The 23,502-nt window shown below is 40.4% G+C and overlaps 1 protein-coding gene across 6 annotated transcripts in view; it reads left to right on the plus strand.

Moving 5' to 3' along the window:
- CADM1 (cell adhesion molecule 1) overlaps positions 1–23,502 on the plus strand; it is a 313,526-nt gene that overhangs the window by 253,049 nt on the left and 36,975 nt on the right. For all 6 annotated transcript variants that reach the window (XM_014855516.3, XM_014855518.3, XM_014855517.3 and 3 more), the window contains exons 4-7: positions 3,113–3,250; positions 5,270–5,428; positions 17,845–17,944; positions 21,066–21,238. In XM_014855516.3, coding sequence (XP_014711002.3) covers positions 3,113–3,250; positions 5,270–5,428; positions 17,845–17,944; positions 21,066–21,238 — 570 coding nt within the window. The remainder of the gene's footprint in view (positions 1–3,112; positions 3,251–5,269; positions 5,429–17,844; positions 17,945–21,065; positions 21,239–23,502) is intronic.

The raw sequence follows: 23,502 nt of genomic DNA on the forward strand, positions 1-23,502 counted from the left end.
ATTTGTAAACCAAACAAGTGTCACTGTACTTGACTGTTTCTTCTTCTAATCTTAGTAAGGATCAGAAATACTCATCACAATCTTGAGAAAATTCTTTATAGACTTGGAAGAAAATCATTCAACTGTTTCTTAGGATGCTCTTCTCAACAATAAACAAGTCCTTTATTTTTCTACACTGGTCACATTTTTCCAACACTTGAAGTTTTCCTCATGTTTACCTTAGGCAGCAAGTTAAAAATGATGTCAGCTCTTCAGAATGATAATCCTAGGAGCTACAGGAATCACTCTGAAGGGCTAGGGAACTTTACAGTATATCTGTTGCTATAGAGGAGGAATTAGCATGGATGATACAAAACAATAGGTAACCCAGCTAAGGACCTATTTGCTGTCAGTCACGCCCTCAGCCCCTAAACAAAATCTAAGAAACATTGGTAAATTGTCCTCTGGCCTTTTTTATACCTACATCCTTGCCATCTCCTTACTTTGAACCAGCAGACATTGTTGATAACGTAGAAAGAACAGGCCATCATCTTTATGACCATTTCCATCTTTTGAAGAGAAGAAATTCTTCCTCCACTAAGAAATACCACAAAGATGAACAGCTGGTGGAGGTTATGAGAAGCCTGTGATGAGGAGAGCTAAGATGCCTTCAGGTCCAGCATGAAAAAGGAGAGAATGAAGGAAAGATACCCAGGAACATGCAGAAAACAAATATCTGACAAAGACTACGTTTGAAGCGAAATGCTGTTGAGACCTGGCAGTGCTGTGTGCTGGAACCTTTAACAACTTCTGGGTCTGTTCCCGACAAGAAGATTCCCGGGTTACTGCAGAGTGACCATCAAGGCTTTCCTCCCGAAATTATCCACGCGAACTGGAATCTGAACTGCTCCACTCGGTAGTATTTTCCAGGAAAGAGAGCTCTGTGTGTTACAGTAGCTTTAGGTATTTGCCCTCCTTGTCGTATCCCAAGAGAGCACCTTCCTTGAGTATCCCATAATCAATTTGAGTTCCCTTAAATTGAGAGGTATCGTATCAATTACATTACTCAACTACAATTCTCTTTGAGAATCATTGTGCATGTCACCATCAAAAATTACCTTCATCACTCTATTTTTTATTTTTGCCTGGACCTTGAAAGAAATTGTGATTGTTTGTCTTTGATTCCTGCATTTGTGGGGAGGACATTCCTAGGTCTTTGACTCCTTAGTTGTTTCCTTTTTATCCCTCTTACTCTGCTCCTCATAGCTCACCAAGATCTTATTTTCTTTAGGCTTGGACAGTCTTTTCCTCTGACATTTGCTCTAACTGTAGCATTTCTTTTCAGTATTCCTATTATACTGCACTCAGAATTCAGTAGTATTTGTTGGTCCTAAACATCTAGTCTCTCTGTGTATTCCCTATGAACTATCTGGGTACGTGTGATGAAAATCTATAACCCTGCCGATTGTCATCCAGCAAGGATGAGCTACGTTGAGGCAACGGCTCGCTGAAGTCATCCCATTTACTTCTGTCACTGCCTTTCTGTGTCTCTTAAAATGCTGGCAGATGTGCAACTCCAAATTGGATGTTAGACTCCTCTCTTCATGCTTTTTTTTTTCCTTAAAATGTAAGCAAGGGCACTTCTTTGCTGTGTTTAACTGCTCATTTGGGCCATATCACTTTAGAAACATGTCCAATTGAGCAAATGTGTCATTTTTCTTTTACATAGAGAACAAAGAGGTCTGCTTTTGGTCTAATAGTTACACACACAACCACCCCCCCCCGCCCACTACACACTGTCTTGCTGAGGAACATATGCAACAAATCATTTTACTTTTACCTGTCCATCGTTCTCTAGGATTTTCCACTGCTTCAATTCAGTGTACAAGTCTTCCTGTGGGCAGGATTTTCACCTTGGACTAGAATAGTTGGAAATCCCAAATACGTGGTTTAATCCCATGATTTATTGAAATAGCAGTATCAGAGATTTATTCTTCAACTTGATCATCAGGATGGCATGTTTATACATATTTAATTTCTTGTTTCTCTTCTGAGTTGAGAAACTTATTAATCATAAGTCTCCAAACGGTCTCTGCTTATTCATTGTGGTCAGGGCACATATTCTTAGATCCACTCTATTGAATTCAGTACTCTTACTATTTTTATTTCAAGAAACTCAGTCGTGAGGTAAGGTTGCACCTTCTGTGAGTTTCACTGTTAATTCAGTTTCCTAAAAGATAACGTGCTTTCTTCTTCATCACCGTCATCCTACAGACTCTTGATTTGGTTCCACATTTTAGCCCCAAAATATTTTATTCTGACCATTTTATTACATATATGTTTAATAGGGTTAGAGAAGGGTGGTTTTAATTCTGATACGTAAATCTACTTGCAAGCACTTAATAGTTTTTTTTTCACATTTAATTTATAAAATCTGGAGCGTTGAATTTCTCAATATGGAAAATTACTGCAAATTAACTGGTATTTCCTATATTACTGCATCTTCATGGCCAAAGGATTTTATTACTACACCATCCATCGGAGGTCATGATTATATTCTGGATCTCGATGAGTAATTTTAATGGAAGTGGTTTTGAGGCACCATTTTTCTGTGTATGTTTATGGTGAGTGATTCTTTTAAGGGGCTCCAAGTTTTTGATCTTTGCTGGTTGGCTTTGAAATCTTTCATATGAAGATTGAGATCCAAGGGTTGAGTTCAAGGAGAAATAGTCCTTTCAGAGACTTTCAGGTAAGAATGACAATTTCAATAGTGTGTACTCCTCTTACTTTTATATCTCCTTTCTGGTCGATTTTCTAATGAGTGATTGATAATCTAATATCTATATTGCTATAATTTGGTCACTGATAACTTAGAAGTGGGAGACTGGTCATTTTATAGGATAACTTTAGGAAAGAAATTCTAAATTAAGTGATTTTGCGTAATTCAATTTATTTGATTATGACTTTGTATTTCTTCTTTTTCCCCTTCGGTGGCAGTTTGTTTTAAATTCCCATCAGGAATGTCCATTATTTGTCTCCTTTTTTGATAGCAGTGGTGCTAGTTTCTAATGAATAGAAGAATATGTCCAGAAATAGATTCTGTGTTTAAAAAGCACACATGTTTGATTTGTAGTCCCTCCACGTAATCTGATGATCGATATCCAGAAAGACACTGCGGTGGAAGGCGAGGAGATTGAAGTCAACTGCACTGCCATGGCCAGCAAACCAGCCACAACTATCAGATGGTTCAAAGGGAACAAGGAGCTGAAAGGTAAGGTGCACATTGCCCTGGACAGAAGTGTTTAGTCAGCCTTTGATTCCAGCAGGAGTGTACCTTTGTGGAAATTAAAGACAAATGCAAACAATGCCCCTGAAACAAATATCCATTTAGATATGGTCTCTAATCAGTTACTAAATGAGTCAGAGCCCAAAGCATAACCACATTTTATTGGCTCTAATTCATCTCCCCATGCTGTGGTTGGAGGGTTCACAGTGATCTGTGTTGCTGGATTTTTACTCAGATGCTCAGAAAGAACTGAACCTGTAAACTACAGCTCTTTAGACCAGGAGGAACTACTGTTAGTTGTGTCCTCTGAACTCCGGCTGTCCACGTTGTACCCTCAGTTCTCACTGCTTTTGTCCTGTGACCCAGGGTGGGTCAGACTCCAAATTCTCATCTTTCACATTTGGAAAAGTATCTAACAGCCCTCACCGTGGTGAATTCCACGTCCCTCTAACATCTCTTGCACTATCAGCTGTGCTGACCATGTGCTTTCCTACAAGGGTGGTTGTGCTAAGCACACTGAGGATTTTATCTTATTTGTGAATTTGCAGGCAAATCTGTAATTCAGTTGCCCGTTTCGCCATCCTGTTCTTTTGCAAAGTTTCCGATTTTGTGACAGTGGCACAAGCCGTACTTTTGATCCTACTCCTATCGTCTCTCCCTCAGTCTAGGCCATCCCAGGTTCGATTCCTGGATCCTCAAATATCTCCACCCTAGCCATTGCACTGGTGAAGGATACTGTCCCCTATTTGACCCTAAGTTCCTCATGTGTATCAGCATCCCAGTTCCTTCCTTTTCAAGGTTGCCCTGCTACTTAAGTAGTACTCAGGCCCAAGGACTCAGAGGCTGAACTCCTGGTCATTTGACAGAAATGCTAGCCAAGTGCCTCAATTTCCTCTAAAGTGGGGATATTAATATTACATACTTTAGGTGATTCTTGGTGAAGACGAAATGAGTGAATATTTGTAAAGCATCTAGCTAGCATCTGGGCCAAAGTAAGTGCTCTGTGTATGCTTGTTAAATAAATAAAGAGTGCCAGGAAGAAAAGAATAAGTCCTTTTAGAAAGGGAGTATAAAAAACCTATATCTAGAAACAGATAAATCTATATATAACAGCTTAAGTTTCGAAAAGCTTGCTCTGTTTTAATCTCCTATTTGCCAGGTATGGTTTTAGAAGGAAGGAGTTTCTCATTTCCCCTCTGCTGTTCTGTCTAAGTGAATTGAGCCATTAAATGTGTACCGATAAGTACAAAACATTAAAAGACAGTTAATGGTGCGCCATGTCCCAGGGAGTGCTCGGTTCAGGAAAGGGGCCGCCTTGGCCTATTCATCCCGTCCGGAAACCTCCTCCCTCCTTTTCTGCCTGTTCTTGGACGTGTCTCCGTCTGGCCTGAAGCCTATATCTTACTTTGCTCTACCCACTGCCACTGCATTTTCTGTGGTCTTCCAAAAGTCTCAGAGTTTAAACATTTCAATTACAATTTCAATTATGTAAATGCATTTAGTTACTTTTGCTCTTAATTGCTGCTGATGGGGGTAGGCAAGGGGAGTTGTTTGTATCTTTACTACTCATTGAATTACTTGGGCATTTGGACGATGTCCTGGAATTTTTAAACCACATGACAGCCTAGATGTTTCAAGTTCAGAAGGTTGTAGGGTGAAAAGCATTTCTCCTTTTCTCCTCCCAAATGCCTTGAAGAGTCAGATGTCAAAATGGTTCAACTTTCAGCTGCCTTTTTATGGGAGGTTTTCGGATAGAAGAAACATATGTAATATATTTAAATAAAAGTAGTATATTCTGTCGGGTTGAAATATGTCTTAAATAGTATCCTGCAAGATTGAAAAGTAGAAAATTATTGTTTTATCAGTTATCTACCCTCAGATTACCCTTATCCCAAGTGACTTCCTTCATCTTTGTTAAAATAGCAATGTTGGAGCAGAGGATATAAAAACAGTGATAGAAATTCACTCAGCTCTGGTTTCTTGGTATGTTTTATGTCCCCTCAGGCAAATCGGAGGTGGAGGAGTGGTCAGACATGTACACTGTGACCAGTCAGCTGATGCTGAAGGTGCACAAGGAGGACGACGGGGTCCCAGTGATCTGTCAGGTGGAGCACCCTGCCGTCACTGGAAACTTGCAGACCCAGCGGTATCTTGAAGTACAGTGTGAGTACCTGTCTTACTCCATTTGGGCTGTTATAGCAAAATACCATAGACTGAGTCACTTATAAACTACAGAAATGTATTTCGCACACTTCTGGAGGCTGAGAAGTCCAAGATCCAGACCCTAGCATGGTCATGTTTTGATGAGGGCCCTCCTGCTGGTTCATGGCTGATGCCTTCTTGCTGTGCCCTCACCTGATGGAAGGATCTAAAGATCTCTCTGGAGCCTCTTTTATAAAAGCATTAGTCCCATTCTTGAGGGCTCCACTCTCATGATGTCATCACCTCCCAAAGGCCCCACCTTCTAACATCTCATGTTGGGCATTAGGATTTCAACATAAAAATGGGGGAGGAAGGGTGGCACAAACATTCAAACCGTAGCAGTACCCAAGTATTTTATTCTGAGAGCATAGAGTAGCAGTTGCTTAAAAACACTTCGGAAGCCATTTATTGAATACATATGTTTTTAGATGGTATAGATAGAATTTTTATCTTGTTGTCTTGGTAGAAAAATAATCAAAGGATTATTTTACTGAAATACTGCCATATTACAGAATGCCAATGAGGATTTTGAAAATACTGCATTTAACCCAAATGTAAAACTTTAAAATGATTCCAATCTGCTCCAGCACATGGCTTAATTAATTTTGTGAATATTGACTATAATTATTTCCATGCCAACTTGAAAATCTAAAGTAATCCCCTCCTTCATTAAGCCCATCATAAATACTAAATGTTTTTATAGAAGGGATTTTATTCCCATTCTACGTGAGCACTTTGTTTTAAATTGCACATTCTCTTCCATTTTTAGCTTAAATTATAGCAATGAATCTAAAAGTGGAACTCTTTGGGATCAGTGCCACAGTCTTGATGGCTTCATCAATAAAAGCTAGATCCTGGTGAGTGAGGTTGTCTCCTCACTGTGCCCTGTAGACTAAAGATGCTGTCTTTTACTTGTGAAAAAATATGTTTTCTGCACAAAATCATCCTTGCACCAAAGTTGTGGCCAGGTAACCAGCGTCTCATTTTTCGTCAAAAGGCTTCTGTAACTTAGCCTCTGAGAAATTCCGGGTGATATTTGAGTAAGCATAGTGACGATGTTACGAGAGTTTGGTTGGAAAGGCCATGACTGGGTGTCTGATAAAGCAAAAGCATTGCTCTGTATGAATCCTTCTATTAATTTCCTAGAGTTGCCGTGATAAATTACCACTGACTTGGCGGCTTAAAACGAAGGAAATTTATTCTCTCGAGTTCTGGAGGAGAGAAGTCTAAAATCGAGGTGTTGGCAAGGCCGCACTCCCTCCGAAGGCTCTAGAAAGGATCCTTTCTTGCCTTATCTGGCTTCTGGTGGCCCCAGAGACTCGTTGGCTTGCGGCCGCATCCTTCCAATCTTTGCTTCTGTCTTGACATGGCCCTCGTCTCTTCTCTGTGTATTTCTTATAAAAACACTTGTCGTTGGATTTAGTGCCCACCCAGATAATTCAGAATGAACTCATCTCAACATTGTCCCCTTTTCCAAATAAGGCCACATTCATGGGTTCCAGGGGTTAGGAAGTGGGCATATCTTTTGGAGGCCACCATTCAACCCATGACAGTCTTTATTACATGTTTAAATTGCCTGAGCAAGATAGGGGGTTGGGAAAGTTATAAAAAGTTGCTTCTAATTACTCCTCAGCTTTTTGGCTAAAATCAAGTCTAAAAAGTTGCTTCTACGAGACCATCCCTTTCCAACCTTTTATTACTCTGTGAGCTTGGCTCAATTTAACATTACATAATGCAGGTTTTTCTTGTTAATTCATTTCATCTCCTTCATTATGTAGCTTCATTAGGGGCATCATGCTTATAATTTTCATATCACTAAAACTATTGTGGTGTAATGTCCCTATAATGGAAAAACAGAAATGATCAGATATTATCGAAATTGGCAGATAGTGGATTTCTTGTGACTTTGTTAAATATGTAATTTATTTAAGCAAACTTAATATCCATTAACTTTCCTTGTAGGGGCCCATTAGCTTTAATAATACATTAGCTCCTTTGTGAGACCTGAGGAGATCACCCAGTTCCCACCCCTAAACTCTTTTAGTATCTTCTAAGTAGAATTTAGCCCCACCCACCTACAAAATTCTACTCACTCCCAAATACAAAATATTTTAAGCACAACTCCTCCTACCCCTTGGAAGACTTGCTAATGAGCTTTATAAGCCTTGTCTTCCGTCTTCTGTGGATTCAAGTGAGATTTGTCCTTGTAAGAAAAGGAATAAAACTCCATATCTGAATCCATTTTACTTCAATCTTACTAAGCACTGCTGGCCCTTAACTGCAGCCAAGTGACTCTGGTCTTCCAAAAACGAAGATGCACCTGTTGATCATTTTAGACTCTAACATGGCGCCTTTGATGGGCGACTCTCTGTTCTTTTATGCGACATAAGCCACACACACATTTTATCCTCCATACTCCGTTTTTTTGGAATGCATATAAGGAGAAAAGCCTTTCTGCATAAGAGAAGGTTGAGAATTACCAAGCGCTGTATTAATCCGAATGGAAATTCAGTCTGGTTTGGAATCCTCAATAAGAGTCTCCATGCTTGAGAAAGTCACCTGATGGTTCACTACCCTCCATTCCTAGAGCGCTGCTGAGAACCTTGCAGAATCAGCCAGGAATTTCTTAGGTAGCTTCTTCAAACACGATTGGAATTCTCTACATCATTTCCTACCAGCTTTACTCTCCTTGAACACCGACAGCTGTACAATAATCTACATCATTTCCCACCAGCTTTACTCTCCTTGAACACCAACAGCTATACAATAACTAAAACCCTTGTGCCTCAGAGCCTAAGGCACTCAGTCATTGGGTGCTAAAATTTTATCAGGCCTTAGCTGGTGGTGTTGATGGTTCAATTCTATTCCTGCTGTAGGAGTTCTTCACTCTGCAGACAAGCAGTACCATGTCTTGATGGCTATGAGAAAGGAAGAGATACTTGAATGCACGAGAGTCAGTAGCTCATCTGCATGGATATTGAATTATTTTGGATACCCTGTGAGGAGTAACATTAGACTATTATTTTTTAATTGGCCCAAACTCATAGAGTCAGCAGTTCTTAATCTTTTTTGGGATCACTGACCCCTTTAAAAATCCTTTGATAGCTATAGACCTGGAAAGGATTAACAAAATCACATATTCATCACATTTTACTTATAATTTGAGGAGTCCATATACCGTAAAGAGTTTTCCTTACTTCATTTATTTGAGGGCCACTTTCACAAGTTTTACCCTATCCACAAGTTACCTGTAATCTTATCTCATTTAGAATTTTTCTTTAAGTCGCTTTATTGCTTTAACCTAACCAAGACCTATGTAAAAAGTATCTATAAAATTAGGAATTTTATTTGCTATCAATATTGTATCTAATAAGCATAAAAACAAATATACAGCTATTATTTTTTTAATGTTCTTTCCTTTGCCACCTAAAGAGATTTCTTGTAATATCAGTGTTAAGCATTAGCTTATCACCTGGAAAAGCTGAGCTCATCCATCCATGGAACTCAGATTAAGAATTGCTCTACTCTGGGTAAATAAGACTACCCTGGGGACCAATCTCACCTGATGGGATTGGTATTGAGTGCACTCACTTGGTTCAGCCCTGGCCTGTTTTACTCCATGAAGGTTTATGGAAACCTGTCTCTACTTCATCCAAGATGAGTAGATATTAACCAGGATATGAACAAGGTTAAATGACACATAATGAATTTGAATTCTGTATAAATTAGGTCCTTTAAAAAATACGTTATTTTTTTAAAAGGAAGTGAAATAATGCAAATCTACATTGTGTGCCATTAAATATCTTAATATGACAGGAACAAGGAGGAGGGATAAAACAAAGGGGAGGCTTACACTTCTCTTTAAAACAGAGTGCTACCATATTGCATAGAAGACAAAGCTTGAGCTTCAACTGGAATTGCTTTTGTCTTGTGGATTTAAAGTCCTAATTAATTGAACATAGAATTTTGCAGTGTTTGTTTGTTAGGACCTTATTTGCGGTACCAGGAGAAATGGTTGTGCCCAATTATGTGAAAAATCAACCAGATGTGTATGCTGTCATACTTTTAATAATCCTTAAGTTTTTGGTGAGTACAGATATTAATTGTGTAGTATGCATTGAAGTGATTAACATCAATGTAATTTATCATCTGGAGATTTCTGAACATAAATAAATGAGTTGTTTTGTTCAGCAAGGTGTTGACCCCTTCAGAGTTAGTGAATTAAAGTCCCCCCCTTTTTTTTATTATAAATATGAAAGGCACCACAATCAGCCAAGTGTTCAGTTATTTGATTTTCTGGGGCATTAGCCGCTCTTGTTTGTGACATTTCCCTGTTGGGTGCTCGTTTGCAAGCTCATTAATAAGGTTTTCTCATAGGAACGTGGTTGGGAATGAAGAACATACAGTAGGGCTCTTAGTTTTCTAGCTCTTATTCTGAGACTCAGCAAGGATACAGCAGCAGCACGCAGTTAAATGTTTAAAACAGAAAATAATTATGCTCACAAGCTGGAATTCAGAGCTCTCTTTCCTTAGATGTTAGGCAGAGAACAATTTTGCCTTTTAATGTTCTGAGCTCTGTGACCCTCCATTCTTTCTGTACATTTTTTTCTCGCGAATGTCTGTGTACATGGCGGTGCTCAAATTTACAACATGGTTGATTATAGCAGAATGTGATACAATTGTAGCACGGTTAGTGGAGCTTCAGATCTAAAGGAACCAACTCTTGTCAAATGAAAGCCTGTTTAAACGAGAACAGTTCACTGTCTGAGCGTTAAAAGAAAACTGTCTAAATAGCATCAAGGTGGCAACACGGAGCGACATGAGCTGGGAATTCAAAGAAAAGCTGTGACCCTCGGTATGGAATTCAGATTGCTCTGCAAAGGGGGAAGGCCTCACTCTGGACTGAGGTGAATCTGAAGCTCTTGAATTACTGCTGTGTGTCTTTTACTTTCCCCCATCGTAGCCTTGCTCTTTAAAATGTTTTACAAAAATCCTCATCTTCTGAGGGTTTTGTGTGTGTGCATATTGGTAAAAGAAAAAAAAAATTGAGATGAGTTTTGAAAGGGAGAATGAAAACAAAGACTCTAGAAATGGATATTTGAATGCCTTCCCTGCTCTGATTATCATCTGACAGTTAATCGTGTACATGGGCATCATTTTCAAAATGAGTTTTATTGACTCGATATAGCCGGGTATTTTATAAATCCATATTCCTGTTCATGCAAGGTCCAAAGAAGCCTAGATTTTTTTTTCTTTCGTTCCCCCAATTGGGGGAAAATTGGGCATTGAAGAGATGATCAAAACCTGTTCTTTATCTGTGCCAAAATAAATATTTCTCTGGCGTCGATAGTGCCCTGCAGTGAAGGAGGGAGAAAAACCTGGAGATTAGAAAATCTTTCCTGCTTGGAGTGGAGGATAGGACATAGTTTCCAAGAGCAGCAGCTACATCATGTCTCTCCCCCATCAATTCTGTTCCCAGGTTGTATTCTTCAAAACATAATAGCTAGCGTTTTCAGATTTGGCCTGTTTCTCTCTGGTCTCCAGTCTCTTTTTTTAACAGAATACATTCTTCCTCCCAGTCTCCCTTTCTTTTATTTTTTTAAAGCAATGAATTGAGTTTCAGGGAAGTTATTTCAGTATTTACTATTCCTCATGAGAAATAATCAAGGCATGGGAACCCCCTGATTCAAAGTAATGTTTTCACCTATCATTTTGTGTTAACACAGAGTAGTGGTGGGTCCAAGTTCCTGATACTATTATCTCTGTAGATTCTTAATGAAAGTATTCTGCAATGCCAAAGGGGGCAGGAGGCTGAGTAACCAATATTCAAAACACAAAGAGTAAATGTAGGGCCAAATACATGGTGAGCAAACTTGAATGACATGACCCTTACCAGAAGAAAGCGTTTGCTGTGATCCCTGCCTTCTAAAGGCACGCCCTGGAAAAGGAAACCTCTTACCAGACTCTCTTCCCACATCTCACTGTCTGACCTAATATATTTGGAAAAGATGTGTCTCTGTGGCTGTGGACATTGAATACTTACATAGCAAAACTGGTCTTCTCATGTGCACTTTTAATGGTTTTTAACTCAAGGTCAAATTTTGATTCTGTGGAAGCTTAAATGGTTGTGAAGCTGGCATCTAAAAATCTAAAAGCAATGGTCAAACAACATGCTTTATGATTTACCTGAAGATACCACCTTGAGATAGACCAGAAATGCTCAATAAATGTGTAGTGAAATGGAAGCACGTAAATTGGAACGCCTGGGCTGAACCTCAAGTTTTGGGAGCTGGGTTGACCTCCCAAAAGAAGAATACAATTCTGTTAAAGTGATTAAACAAGGAGGGCACTAGGCTGGGGTGACTCTAATGCCTTTGGTAGCCTACATAAGCAAACCAAAACCTAAACCAGAGTCAGTGCACGCCAAGAAAATGAAACTGAAGCACATCCGGCCAACCAGGCTTTCCCAAATAAGGCCTTTGCTTAAGCAACAGCCAGTCAAGCAATTTCCTTCCTTTGCTTTCAAGTCTGCTCTATAAAAACCTTTCCCCTATCTCCTGTTGGTAGAGCGTTTTCAGTTGCGTACTGCCTATTCGAATCGATATATGCTTAAATAAACTCTTGAAAATCTTAATGTGCCTACTTTACCTTATAACAGAGCTAAGATGTATTCACGGTCTGATTGTTTTTTTTTTTTTAATCAGCAGAGCTAGGAGTAGGAGTCTGTGTCCTAATATTTCTCCACTTTCTCATTCATTCATTCATTTGGTAAATATGTATTGAATATCTACAGTGTGCCAGGCACTGGCACTGTTCTAGGCACCAGGGATAGAAAAAAATCAAAAACTTTTCTTCTTACAGAGCCAAAATTCTTGTGTAGAAAATCTTGCTATAAGGATTTTTCTTGCCCAGTGTTCACTTGGAAATTCTGATGATTTCTCAAAGATATGGAAGAGTGCTGTGTGGATGAGTGTGCACCCCACTTAAAAAGCACTGGAGGGGCCGGCCCCATGACCCAGTGGTTTAAGTTCACGTGCTCCGCTTCGGCAGCCCAGGGTTTCACTGGTTTGCATCCTGGGCGGGGCCATGGCACCGCTCATCAAGCCACGCTGAGGTGGCATCCCACATGCCACAACTAGAAGGACCCACAACTAAAAATATACAACTATGTACCAGGGGGTTTTGGGGAGAAAAAGGAAAAAATAAAATCTTAAAAAAAAAAAGCCCTGGAAACATCACTTTCTGCTACAATATCACAGAATAAAATTTGATTCTGTTGGGTAAACAGTAATATAATATCCACAAAACTACTTGTAAGTTGCAACAAGAGGAAATTGCCTTCCACTGTGGTGATGTGGCACATGCTCTTTGGTCCCACATCAGTCCCACCAGATTTGACTTGTGCCACTCATAATAGCTCAGCCCTCCTCGAGAAGTACAGTTGAAGTGCTCCGATTCATACAGCAGAGGTACCAGCAGGAGGTCCCTCACTTTGCAAAAAAACAAAATAAATGGCAGTGAAAATTATTCATGAATGTATTATGACAATAGAAAGCAAACCTTTTGCAAGATGTTCTCTTTAACTTTTCTGAGAGCTTGGTGTGACTCCGTCCTCTAACCAGTCCCGGTGAGCTGGTGTCACTGGACATTGCCCCCCTTCAGTGGAAAGCCATCCACTCCCAACAATTTAGGCAGCCGTATTGTAGGGGCTGATTCTTGCTTTGAGCTCAAACAGCCCTTAATACTCACAAGTCTCAGGTTAGTCTTTGCATCGTCACCCTCTGCCAAACTGCAGTGATCCTCCTTGATTGACAAGGACTCCTCAGTCAGTGCTTCCCCACCTGAATGCGCGGCACTGACCCCAGTGTTCTCCCCACCACTCTGATACATCTGCACCCACGCTGCCCTTGAGCTCTCCCTGGTAGGCCCTGAGACAGTTAGCACTTGGTCCACAGGCATCCAATCCCGGTCTACCCGTTGTCTCAGAACATTGGGTGCAATCTCGGTAGGAGACATGAAGGGCCTGTGTCCCAAATCTAGTTGCAGGAGTAGATCTGCACTGAAGCCCTTGGGGCTGGTTGCAGTCAGCTCATCAGAGGACACTTGATGCCCACATTTCTGATTTAGAAGTTCTCAGGAAGAGAGGGAGAGGTCAGGAGGCCCTGGGATCATAGGTCTCCTGCCAGGACATCCCGGACACCTTCCCACTGGCCTCGGCTCTACTGCTCTCTGTGCATGGGAAGAATGACGTCTCCTGCGAAAAGGAAACTGTGAAGTGTCTTTTTTTAAATAAAACTTTTTAAAGACCTGCGTTAGTGTTGTGATCTAGAGAGAAGGAGACTGCCTTTTCATTTACATAGGAAAGTGAAATACCGGTTACAGAGCCTTGAGTTTCATCTTCTGAAAAGATCATAGAGTGTGGTGCAAGGTCAGACTGGCATGAAATCAATTGTAATCTGCCAGCAAGCCATTCTAACCTCTTTAAGAGTTTCCTTTTATATATATATTTCCCTTTATAGAGAGAGCAAAACGCGTTTAAAGAAAGTCTCATCAAATCAGAATGTCTTTCTAATATTATTTTTTTAATTGGTTGCTACTGTAGTGTGACCTAGAGCCTCCTGGTAGTTAACCCTCTGTGCAGCTCTGACCAATGAACGAATTTTGTCTGCTGTAGCAGTCTTGCTAAATGTCTTTTATGAGGTTTTAAAAAAATGACAGTGTATTATGAAAACCTCAGATCCCCCGACCTAATTGATTGGCTGCTGGTGATGCCATCTCTGTAACTGTAATGTTCCATAAGTGCACAGACCTAACTATTTTTCTTATTTCTTATATAGCAGTTCCATTTTATAATGACATTTAGCCATTCTGAGTGCTACATTTCTGGACAGTTATTGTACTTGGGTAGAAAGTGTCATCTGGCTTTTAGCCTTGTGCCTTACAACACCAACCGAGGCATAAAATGATCACCCAGCAAATGTACTGGGCCTTATCTCATTACTTAAAAATAAATCTTGGAGTCTGGTTCAGTTTCAGAAAAGATTTGGTGGGTTATAACATTTGATTTATGAACATAATTAAAATATAAATGATGAGCTCTGGGCTATTCAATCAGCCATCTGGATTGTTCAGTATTTTGATATACTCATATTGTAGTGTGGATCTTCCTGGGAAAATTTAACATCCCTAAGTTCTGGAGGTGCCAGTGGAGTCCCAGGGTTTCTAGTCCACCTGTTGAGAATGCTGAAGTTCCTCTGTTAGGGCAGAGGAAGGGGAACAGGATTGGTTTTTAAGTTTCCTTAACCCAGGGGGTGGATCTTGGCACATAGACCCTCTATCTGGTTCCTAGGCTGGGCGTCAAAATAGCTCAGCTGCCCACGGTCGGATAATATGCCTATAAATACTGCACATGTCAACAGAGGAGGGCATTTTTCTGTATAATACAAGCAAGATTAATGTTTACCTTTTCAGCTAGCTATTAAGGTAACTTTGGCAGCTGTACCCATAAGTAGATGGTAGCTGTTTCTCCAGAAACCTAAAGAATAAATTGGGAAAATCAGTTATCAAAATTGAAGGTATATCTTCTATGGGTTAGTATATGATTTTTTCTTTTTTAATGTAAGTTCCAGGTATGGCAAGCCCTTAGCGTGTTCTTCCTAATTTATATGAGTAATTGACAACTGGTAAACAGCCATTAGGAACATAAAAAAGCATTTAACTAAAACAAACTCAGTGGTACTGAAAAGTCAGGGTGCATAAATTTTCAACACTCTCTTTAGTATTACTGGTTGAGCAGGTAAACCCTTACTGTGCTGTGCTGAAAAATACACCCTTTCTGTTTGCTTGTAAATTACACAAAGGGGAAAAAAAACAGAAAACAAAACTTCCACATAGGCCAGCAAGCATTCTGCTTCTCCTTAATTAACGGGCTGAAGTCAGCAGTACATGGATCAGAGATTAACCCGTAAGCAAATGTTACATTTTAGCTCAAATTTTGTGCTTTAAATTTAGCCTCACCCCAAGTGGTTCATGGGCAGGAATGACAGAGGTCCCCTAACCCATAGGTGCTCCTTTTTCCAAGTGTGAACTGTGAGAGAGCAGGTCTTTTGTTGTCTGTGTTTTCAGTGGCATAACCTTCTCTCATTATTTTTTCTGTATCTTGTATTTTTTAATAAACTCCACCAACTAGCTCTGTGTGTGTGTGGCTATGTGTGTTATACCACCAAAAATAATAGACCCACATACGTCACCCAGTGGTTGTGTTTAGCCTACAATATAGTCAGCAGCTCTCAAAGGAGGGTGCCTGGGAGCTCTTGCTTCCGCCCAGCAGTCAGTGCTCATTCAAGGTCATCCTGTTTATCCTTGATGAGTATTTCTTCCTTTCCTTAATAACTGCCTTCCCAACCCAGTTTTCGGTATCTGGAAACCTCTATGCCATTTTTCTCTTAAACATTCTCTTTGCCAACAAGTCCAAGAATAGAATCGTGTTACTTGCAAGGGTCAGCTGGAGCTTTCAGGCCTGTTAACTTATGTTCTCTGGCAAGTGACTTGGCTTCTCAGAAAGCATCACCAGTTCACAGTGTGCAGTGCACGCTGGTGTATGAGAAGGTTCTCTTGAAGGTTTTGAATGCCACGTGGTTTTCAGAGACCTCAGAGGAAGATCTGTGATAGGAGTGAGACTATCAAAATGCATCTAGAAAGCAGCCATTCCCAGAGAGGATGCCTTTGTGCAGCATATTTTAGCTGTGGACAGGCTGAGATTGGTTGGGCTCTGCCATACTTCTATTTTCTCCCGTATTCCGTAGGATGAGTGTTACTGAGCTAACCACGGCTTGTAAAAGGCCATGGGGCTGTTGTTTAGGTAGTGTGATTCTCTGAGAAAGTAAAGTTATGGAAATTGTTTTGACCTGTCAGCCAACTGATGTCTTGCCCTCTTGCATTTATTACACTTGGGTACATTTCCAAAAATATACAGTTACAGAGCCACAGAATTAAATGAGAAAACTGATTTAGGGATTAATAGCTTGTTAGTTCAGCATAGGGAAAAAACCTCCCTATTCCACTCAGATTTTATTTGTAAATATATTCATACATGTATCTAAGTTCATTTCACCCCCTTCCACCTCCCTTCCTATTCCCTGCACCTCCTGTCATTCATCTTTTGTACCCATACCCACACAAACTCACAGACATGGTTTTTAAGTAACTAATGGAGATAAGAATACCTACACTGGGGCCAGCCCCATGGCATAGTGGTTACGTTCGTGCACTCTGCTTTGGTGGCCCAGGGTTCGCCAGTTTGGATCCTGGGCACAGACTACGCACCGCTCATCAAGCCATGCTGTGGTGGCATCCCACATAGAAGAACTATAAGCACGTACAACGAGGATATACAGCTATGCACTGGGGCTTTGGGAGGTGAAAAAAGAGGAAGTTTGGCAACAGATGTTAGCCCAGGGCCGAGCTTCCTCATCAAAAAGCATACCTTAAAAAAAAAATGTATCGAATACTGACAATGGTTTTTCTTTTAAAAAAGAATACTTACATCATTTACCTAAGTACTTCACTGCATTAGGAAGCTATACTTGGTTTTAATTATGGATTGCCATTGGGAAATGTGGTTTTGAACAGAAATCACTTCCAACATAGATTTAATGCAGCTGTCTCTCGTTATGTTATCTCTATGACCTTAGACGAGCTACTTCATTCTCTGGGTACCAGTGTTCTCATCCCTAAAACTGGGCTTATTCCACCATCAATAGTGGAGCCTATGATATTAGGCTCTCAGTCACTGTCAGTTTCCTTCCTTCATAAGTGTTTACGTTGAGATGTCGAAGAGTTCCATTAGGAGCCACCAAAACCTCCCAGTTCTTTATTCTGAAAGCCATTTGCATGGAATTCACAAGTTTTTCCTTTCCCATTTGAAAACAAGAGCACAGAAGAGGCAAACTTATTAAAATGCAGTGTCACAACATATTGTCACGTAATAATATATGATATATGATAAAATGTATCAATTCTGAGCACCACAAATATCTGTGGCTTCACCTCAGCATGAAGGCAAATGAGTTTCCTTTAGCTTGAGTGAGTTTGGAGATAAACTTCAATGTAACAAAATGTGTTTCACAGGAAATGTTTGATGTGGCGCAGTTGGCTTATGAATCTCTTATCTATTTGCAGTTCACTCCTTAGAGTTATTAGTCAATTTAATTTGAGCAAATGCCAGGATTACTAACTAATTAGAAGGATGTTACTGAAGGCATAAGGATGGGAATAGAGTGAGTTCTGGTAATACGGGGTTTGTGGCAGCATGCAAGTCTGATTTTGCCTGATGATATCGTTTGCTAAACATTCTGCTTTGTGTTGTTGTCACACAGATAAGCCTCAAGTGCATATTCAGATGACTTACCCTCTACAAGGCCTAACTCGGGAAGGGGACGCGCTTGAGTTAACATGTGAAGCCATCGGGAAGCCCCAGTAAGTTCTGAAGGCCAAGGTTGGCAGAGGGTCAGGAGCAGTAAATGTCACAACACAGAGATGTGCATTCACAACTCATTGGCCTGTCACCTGTCTCCTGCTGTAAAGGGTGGAAGATTTTTCAGAAAATAAAAGATTATTCAGTGAAAAGTGGAATAAATATCTGTGGTTCTTAATGGTCAGGATCGGGAGAAAAATGAAATGCCATCCAAGATTGAAATCTCAGCTAATTCTGTTTTATTATCATCAACGTGATTGTCAGAACTATTTTCTCTCACACACAAAAACTAATCCTAATAAATTTTTAGTGTGCCCACAATCTAATGACATATCTGCTACCTTCTCTGTTAATGTCTAAGCTGCTGGAAAGATGGTTTTCAGACTTAAATTAAGCTGCTGTGTTTAGGACCAGCTGCAGACAAATGAATTTGCCCTACCTTTAATTTTATTTCTTCCCTCCATGAGAAGTGTCATACTTGACTCCCAGAAATGTTTTTGTTTGTAAGGAATGGTTCAGGAATATATATATGCCAATGCGTGAGAGTAAAGAACCAATTAACATCTTATTGAAAAGTATCAGGAAGCTACTTTACTTGCCCTGCTAAATGATCTAGAGTAACTTAAAGGAAGTGCGTATATTATCACTAATTCAGCAAAAAAGCCATGTGGCGGTACCCCTTTAGACAGTATTCAGTTTAGTTTGGGAAAGAGGGAGGAATCTTTCTTTCATCTTTCTAGTAGAGTGAAGATTGTTTTTGACTATTTCTTAGGGAAGAAACCAATCCATGGAAGGAGACAATGGAACCGCAGCAGGTCAATGTTGGGAGTGAGAGCACTCAAAGTTCTAGTGGTCCCCAACAAAAGGCAGCATTGAGCTCCCTCTGCTGTCCCTGTGCTATGATTTTTTTTCTCTCAGAGTTTTGCTAACCAGCATCATTATCACAGTTGTCAAATAAGGAACTCAGAGCATCTTAACAAAGTTTCCCCAAAACCTTTGGAAAATTCTCCCTGTTAGAGCTAAGGAATGATTTATGACAAGAGGCCAGAGAGCCAAAGGGAGCCCGGCTGCTGTCTCTCTTCCCACCTCAGCCCTCCCTCTTCTGCTCTCACCTCTGCCTGGACTGGAGTTCGCTTCTCTCTGTAGCCGTTTGGAGATGACCTTTAGGAAGGAGAAGGTGGTCTTGGTTCTGTTTTGCTTTTCCTCTGGTATTTCAGAGTTATTTGGTTTTAAATGCTTCAAGCTTTGGCAGAACGGTCTTAATGTCTTTTGAACACTGCAAAAGATTCAGCTCTTTCTTTTTGGAAACCATTTGAACTATGTCCTAGTTAGCAGTTTCCTTACCTCCAAGACAATCCAATGGAGAATAAAAAATTCTCACAGGCCCCTTACCACTTGCAATACCTATGTTCAGTTGTATTAACCACATTTACAGTATCTGGCTTGCTAACCTGTATTTTGTTTCTGTATTTTTACCCCTGAAGAAGGTACGGTGTTCAATTGAATGTGCCACGGGGACAGTAAATTACATGTTTCCTTCAGGACGTTTATTCCAGAGAGGGTGTTTGCTTGTTCCTCTCAAATAGGAACGGGTATGTGGTTGTATGAGCAAGCACGCATTACTTGGCTGCTATCCCTTCTAGCATATTACCTATTTATTTTCTCAAGAAATTGCATACAATAAAAATGGTAATTTAACTTGCCATTAAATGTTGTGAATATTCTCTGCAGTTACCCCCACTGATTGTTTCAGCTGTCAAGCAGCAGGACATTAGGTCTGATTGCCAGGCAGACCCATTTGCCATTGCCTGCAAGGAGGACATATGCAGTACTAATTTTTAAATAATTTACTGGGTTGTGATGACAAACCCATGTGTAATTAAAGAAAAATTGTAACTTCACATCCCATTTGAAAATTGGAATGCTGCTTGACGGGGCCAACTTGAGTATCCGTACCTCACTGAGCGCGGGTCTTCTGTCACGTCGCTGCTCCTAGAGGTAGCCTCGGGAACTGAAAGGAACCTCCTTCTGCTGCGCTCCAGTCTAGGTTGCCCTTCCTTGAAAATGAAAGTTTTCAGGCACAATCCTAGACATGGCCTTGATTGCATAGGAGGTTGAGGGAGGCACCTTGAAGAATGGAAGTTTTAAATTCAGTGAGTTTGAAAGGTACTTCGTATGTGTGCAATTTTGGCTCTGGAGCATCTTGTGAAATATGCTTCTTCCTAATGGATACAAATGTGTCCTTTAAATCACTAGAACAAACTTGTCTCTCATGAGCTAGTGCCGTAGGAACGAAGAAGTCCCTGTGGAGATGCCTCTGCAGTGATTAACCTGGGACTCTCCCTCTCAAGCTGCGGGGCCTGCAGCTGCACACATTGGGGGAGGAGGGTAACAGTGTGTGGGCCTTGGCGAGCCAGTGAAGGAAGGCATTCTGCCAAGGAACACATAGATAAGATGGACTGGGGCAGCAGAAGGTGAGGTGGCATCTTGGTTTGGAGGAGGGCAGGTTATGGTTAGAGGTCAAGGGGAGAGGAAGGGATCGCATCTTTCCAAAATGAGAAGAGGTAGTTTTTCAAACAGCAGAGGGCAAAAGAAAGTGCTATTCTGATGTAAAAGTCCATTCCTTTCTGTGGAACTGGAAATCCATTTAAATATCACAAGTGGCTTCTAAGTAGGTGTCTTGGTATGTTAGTAACCATCCGATTAATGCATGTGTCACTAGCCAGGAATTTGATTTTTTTCCCCTAATTAATGAGATGATTAACAATGGGTGAGCTCTGTCCTGTCTGAATTGGTGTGAAACCACACAGCAGGGCATAAAGATAGGGTGCACTGGCTTATTTGCTGATTTGTTGAAGATGAATTGGAAATAATGAGACTCCTGCTTGTGGTCTGTTGAAAGTTTTTCAACACCTGGTGATGTTTAAAAAAAAAAATTATATTCCAAACAGACTTTTGGAGACTTCACGGTTGTAATTCTGTGAACTTAAGATATCGCCCGTAGGTCCTCTTTAATTGTGTCACCCTGTGTGCGATTCATTAAATGCATGGCTGAGAAGTTTGATGCGGACATCCTAGTGGGGAATAATAATGCAACCTGTCTTTCTCCCCTTTCCTCTGCAGGCCTGTGATGGTAACTTGGGTGAGAGTGGATGATGAAATGCCTCAGCATGCCGTGCTGTCCGGGCCCAACCTGTTCATCAATAACCTAAACAAAACAGATAATGGTACATACCGCTGTGAAGCTTCCAACATAGTGGGGAAAGCTCATTCGGATTATATGCTGTATGTATACGGTACGTGAAAGATAAAACACTCTGCTGTTAGACTCATTTACATGTAGCTGCCACTTGTGATTCACTCCCAAAGCTTTTTGGTCAAGTCGAAAACGATAACCCGGTTGGTTTCCTTCAAGAACTTAAAGAAGCCTGGCCGGAGGTGGACCCCAGTGTCTCCACTAAGAGGGCAGTGACTCTCTCTCTAATCGTGGAGATTTCCCGCTAGATCACACTCTCTGGTCATGCTGAGTAAGAAAGCTGTATCCTCAGGCACAAGCTATGGAGATTATGTTAGAAATAATGACTCCGGAATTCAGCCTCACCAATTAATGGCTTTTCAGCTCAGAAAGTTTATTCCCAGTGGTACCTTCCTATGATACCTGGGCTAGCCTTTCTCCTGCTTGATGAGCAGAACTATCCTATTTTCAGCATGAAGCCGTTACATTCCAGGAGATGTTGCAAGCCAGTAAATGCTGGAAAAAATATAAGGTCTTTGCTAGCTCCATTAACCACCTGTAGCTACTGCTTTAGACACAAATGCCTTTTTTTCCCTTAATTTGTCTGTTTTCTTAATATCTTTTTACAGGATTATTAAAGCATGTTATCATGAATTTCATTCTCTAAACAACAACTATTTATTGAGCGTCTACTGTGTACCAGCCATTTTAAACTTACTTCCCATTTTTATCATATTGTCAATTTGGCGTATGGAGAATATTCTCTATTTGGTGGAAGAGTGCACTACTTCTCTAATCTTAGGGTGACAAATTGACTCTCTTCTGGCCAATTGAAGTCTCTCAGTTAGTTTTATACCAAGAAAAATAGTTACGAACTGACATGGCACAATGAGTCACCATAGGCGTAAAAATTTTAATGTCTTATAAATAAAAGAATATGTGTATTTCTTTCTTCATGTTAGCGGTGTAAATAATCCAAGTGTAAGCATATGTGAATATGCACATATATATACATAAACATGCACATGGAATATTTACGCCATGATGTCTCAGACCCTGGCCACTCTCCTTATGAAGAATATAGGAGTAGCGATCTTTTTGATGAAACAGAAGCATACTTTACACCATACCTACATGGATATTAAAATAATCCTTAGCCTAAAACTGGAGGGTTTTGTTCCCTTAGCATAATGCAGAATTAAAGGATCATGTCTAATCACCTTGTTTGTAGACTTCTGAGGTATGTTTTCTTTGTACACTACCCATGTTGTCTGTAGTCTACACATAATAGCGTTCATTCTCCGCAGTAGTTGAGGAGATCAAAGTGAAGGGGATGGCTTTTCCATGTAGGTGAGGGGGCACCGCATGCCCCATCTTCAGTCTGCGATACCCACAGCCACCTCTGTTCCTCAGACTGTTCACAATCTGCTGACGGAAGGGAAATCCATCCCTTTTGCTCTGCCTTCCTCCCCTCTGCTCTCTTCACATCAGGCTTTGAGCCTCATGTGAATCCTCTCCATGGCTGCTACCCAATTTACAGCCCTACATCCAGCCCTTTTTACTAACTGTAGATTTTAAAAAGCAGTGACAAATTTCCACCAGTCTATTATATGCTTCCTTGATTCAGTAGACTAAGTTATCTGGAAAAACAATTTTGATTTATTGTACCTACTGTTCCTGCATCTCAAGATGAGAAACCTTTTGTGGATTTGATAGACAGATACATTTGAATAATTGTGGATACTAGCTTATGGCTAACGTTTATTGAGTGCTCATATCGTTCCACGCCTTAGGATGACTGTTTTACATGCTTGGTCACCTCTCATCTCCACAATAACACCATGAGGTAAGCATAATCATCATTCCATTTCACAGATGATAAAATGAAGTTTAGAAAGGTCACGTAAGTTGCCCAGGTTCACAAAGTTACTTAAATATGTTTCAGAGCCACAAAACTTTGAGTCCAAAGTCTGCAGCAAAATCCATGTCTTTTTTTAGTTCCTCTTTTTCTCACTACTTCCCATTAGAACAGTTCCCTCTAATATAAGATTGTTCTTTTGGAATTAACTCGCTGGGCCGGAGAGCGTTAATTGAAATCCAGGAAACTTAGAGACCCACCTGTGTAGGCAAGCATGCTGCATACACGTCTCCCCAACCTAAGATGGTGCACTTATCCTTGTCGAAGGGTTTGATAGATCTGCAAAATACTTCTTCCCTCCCTTCGTCTGTGCTAGTAGCATTACTCAGAATGGCAGGCTAGAATACTAACCTGAGGTGTTGTTAATCTATTAAAATATATTCTAGCAATTTGAGAAGATGGTGATT

Source organism: Equus asinus, chromosome 20 (assembly GCF_041296235.1).
Source record: "Equus asinus isolate D_3611 breed Donkey chromosome 20, EquAss-T2T_v2, whole genome shotgun sequence".
In the NCBI taxonomy this organism is placed as follows: Eukaryota; Metazoa; Chordata; class Mammalia; order Perissodactyla; family Equidae; genus Equus; species Equus asinus.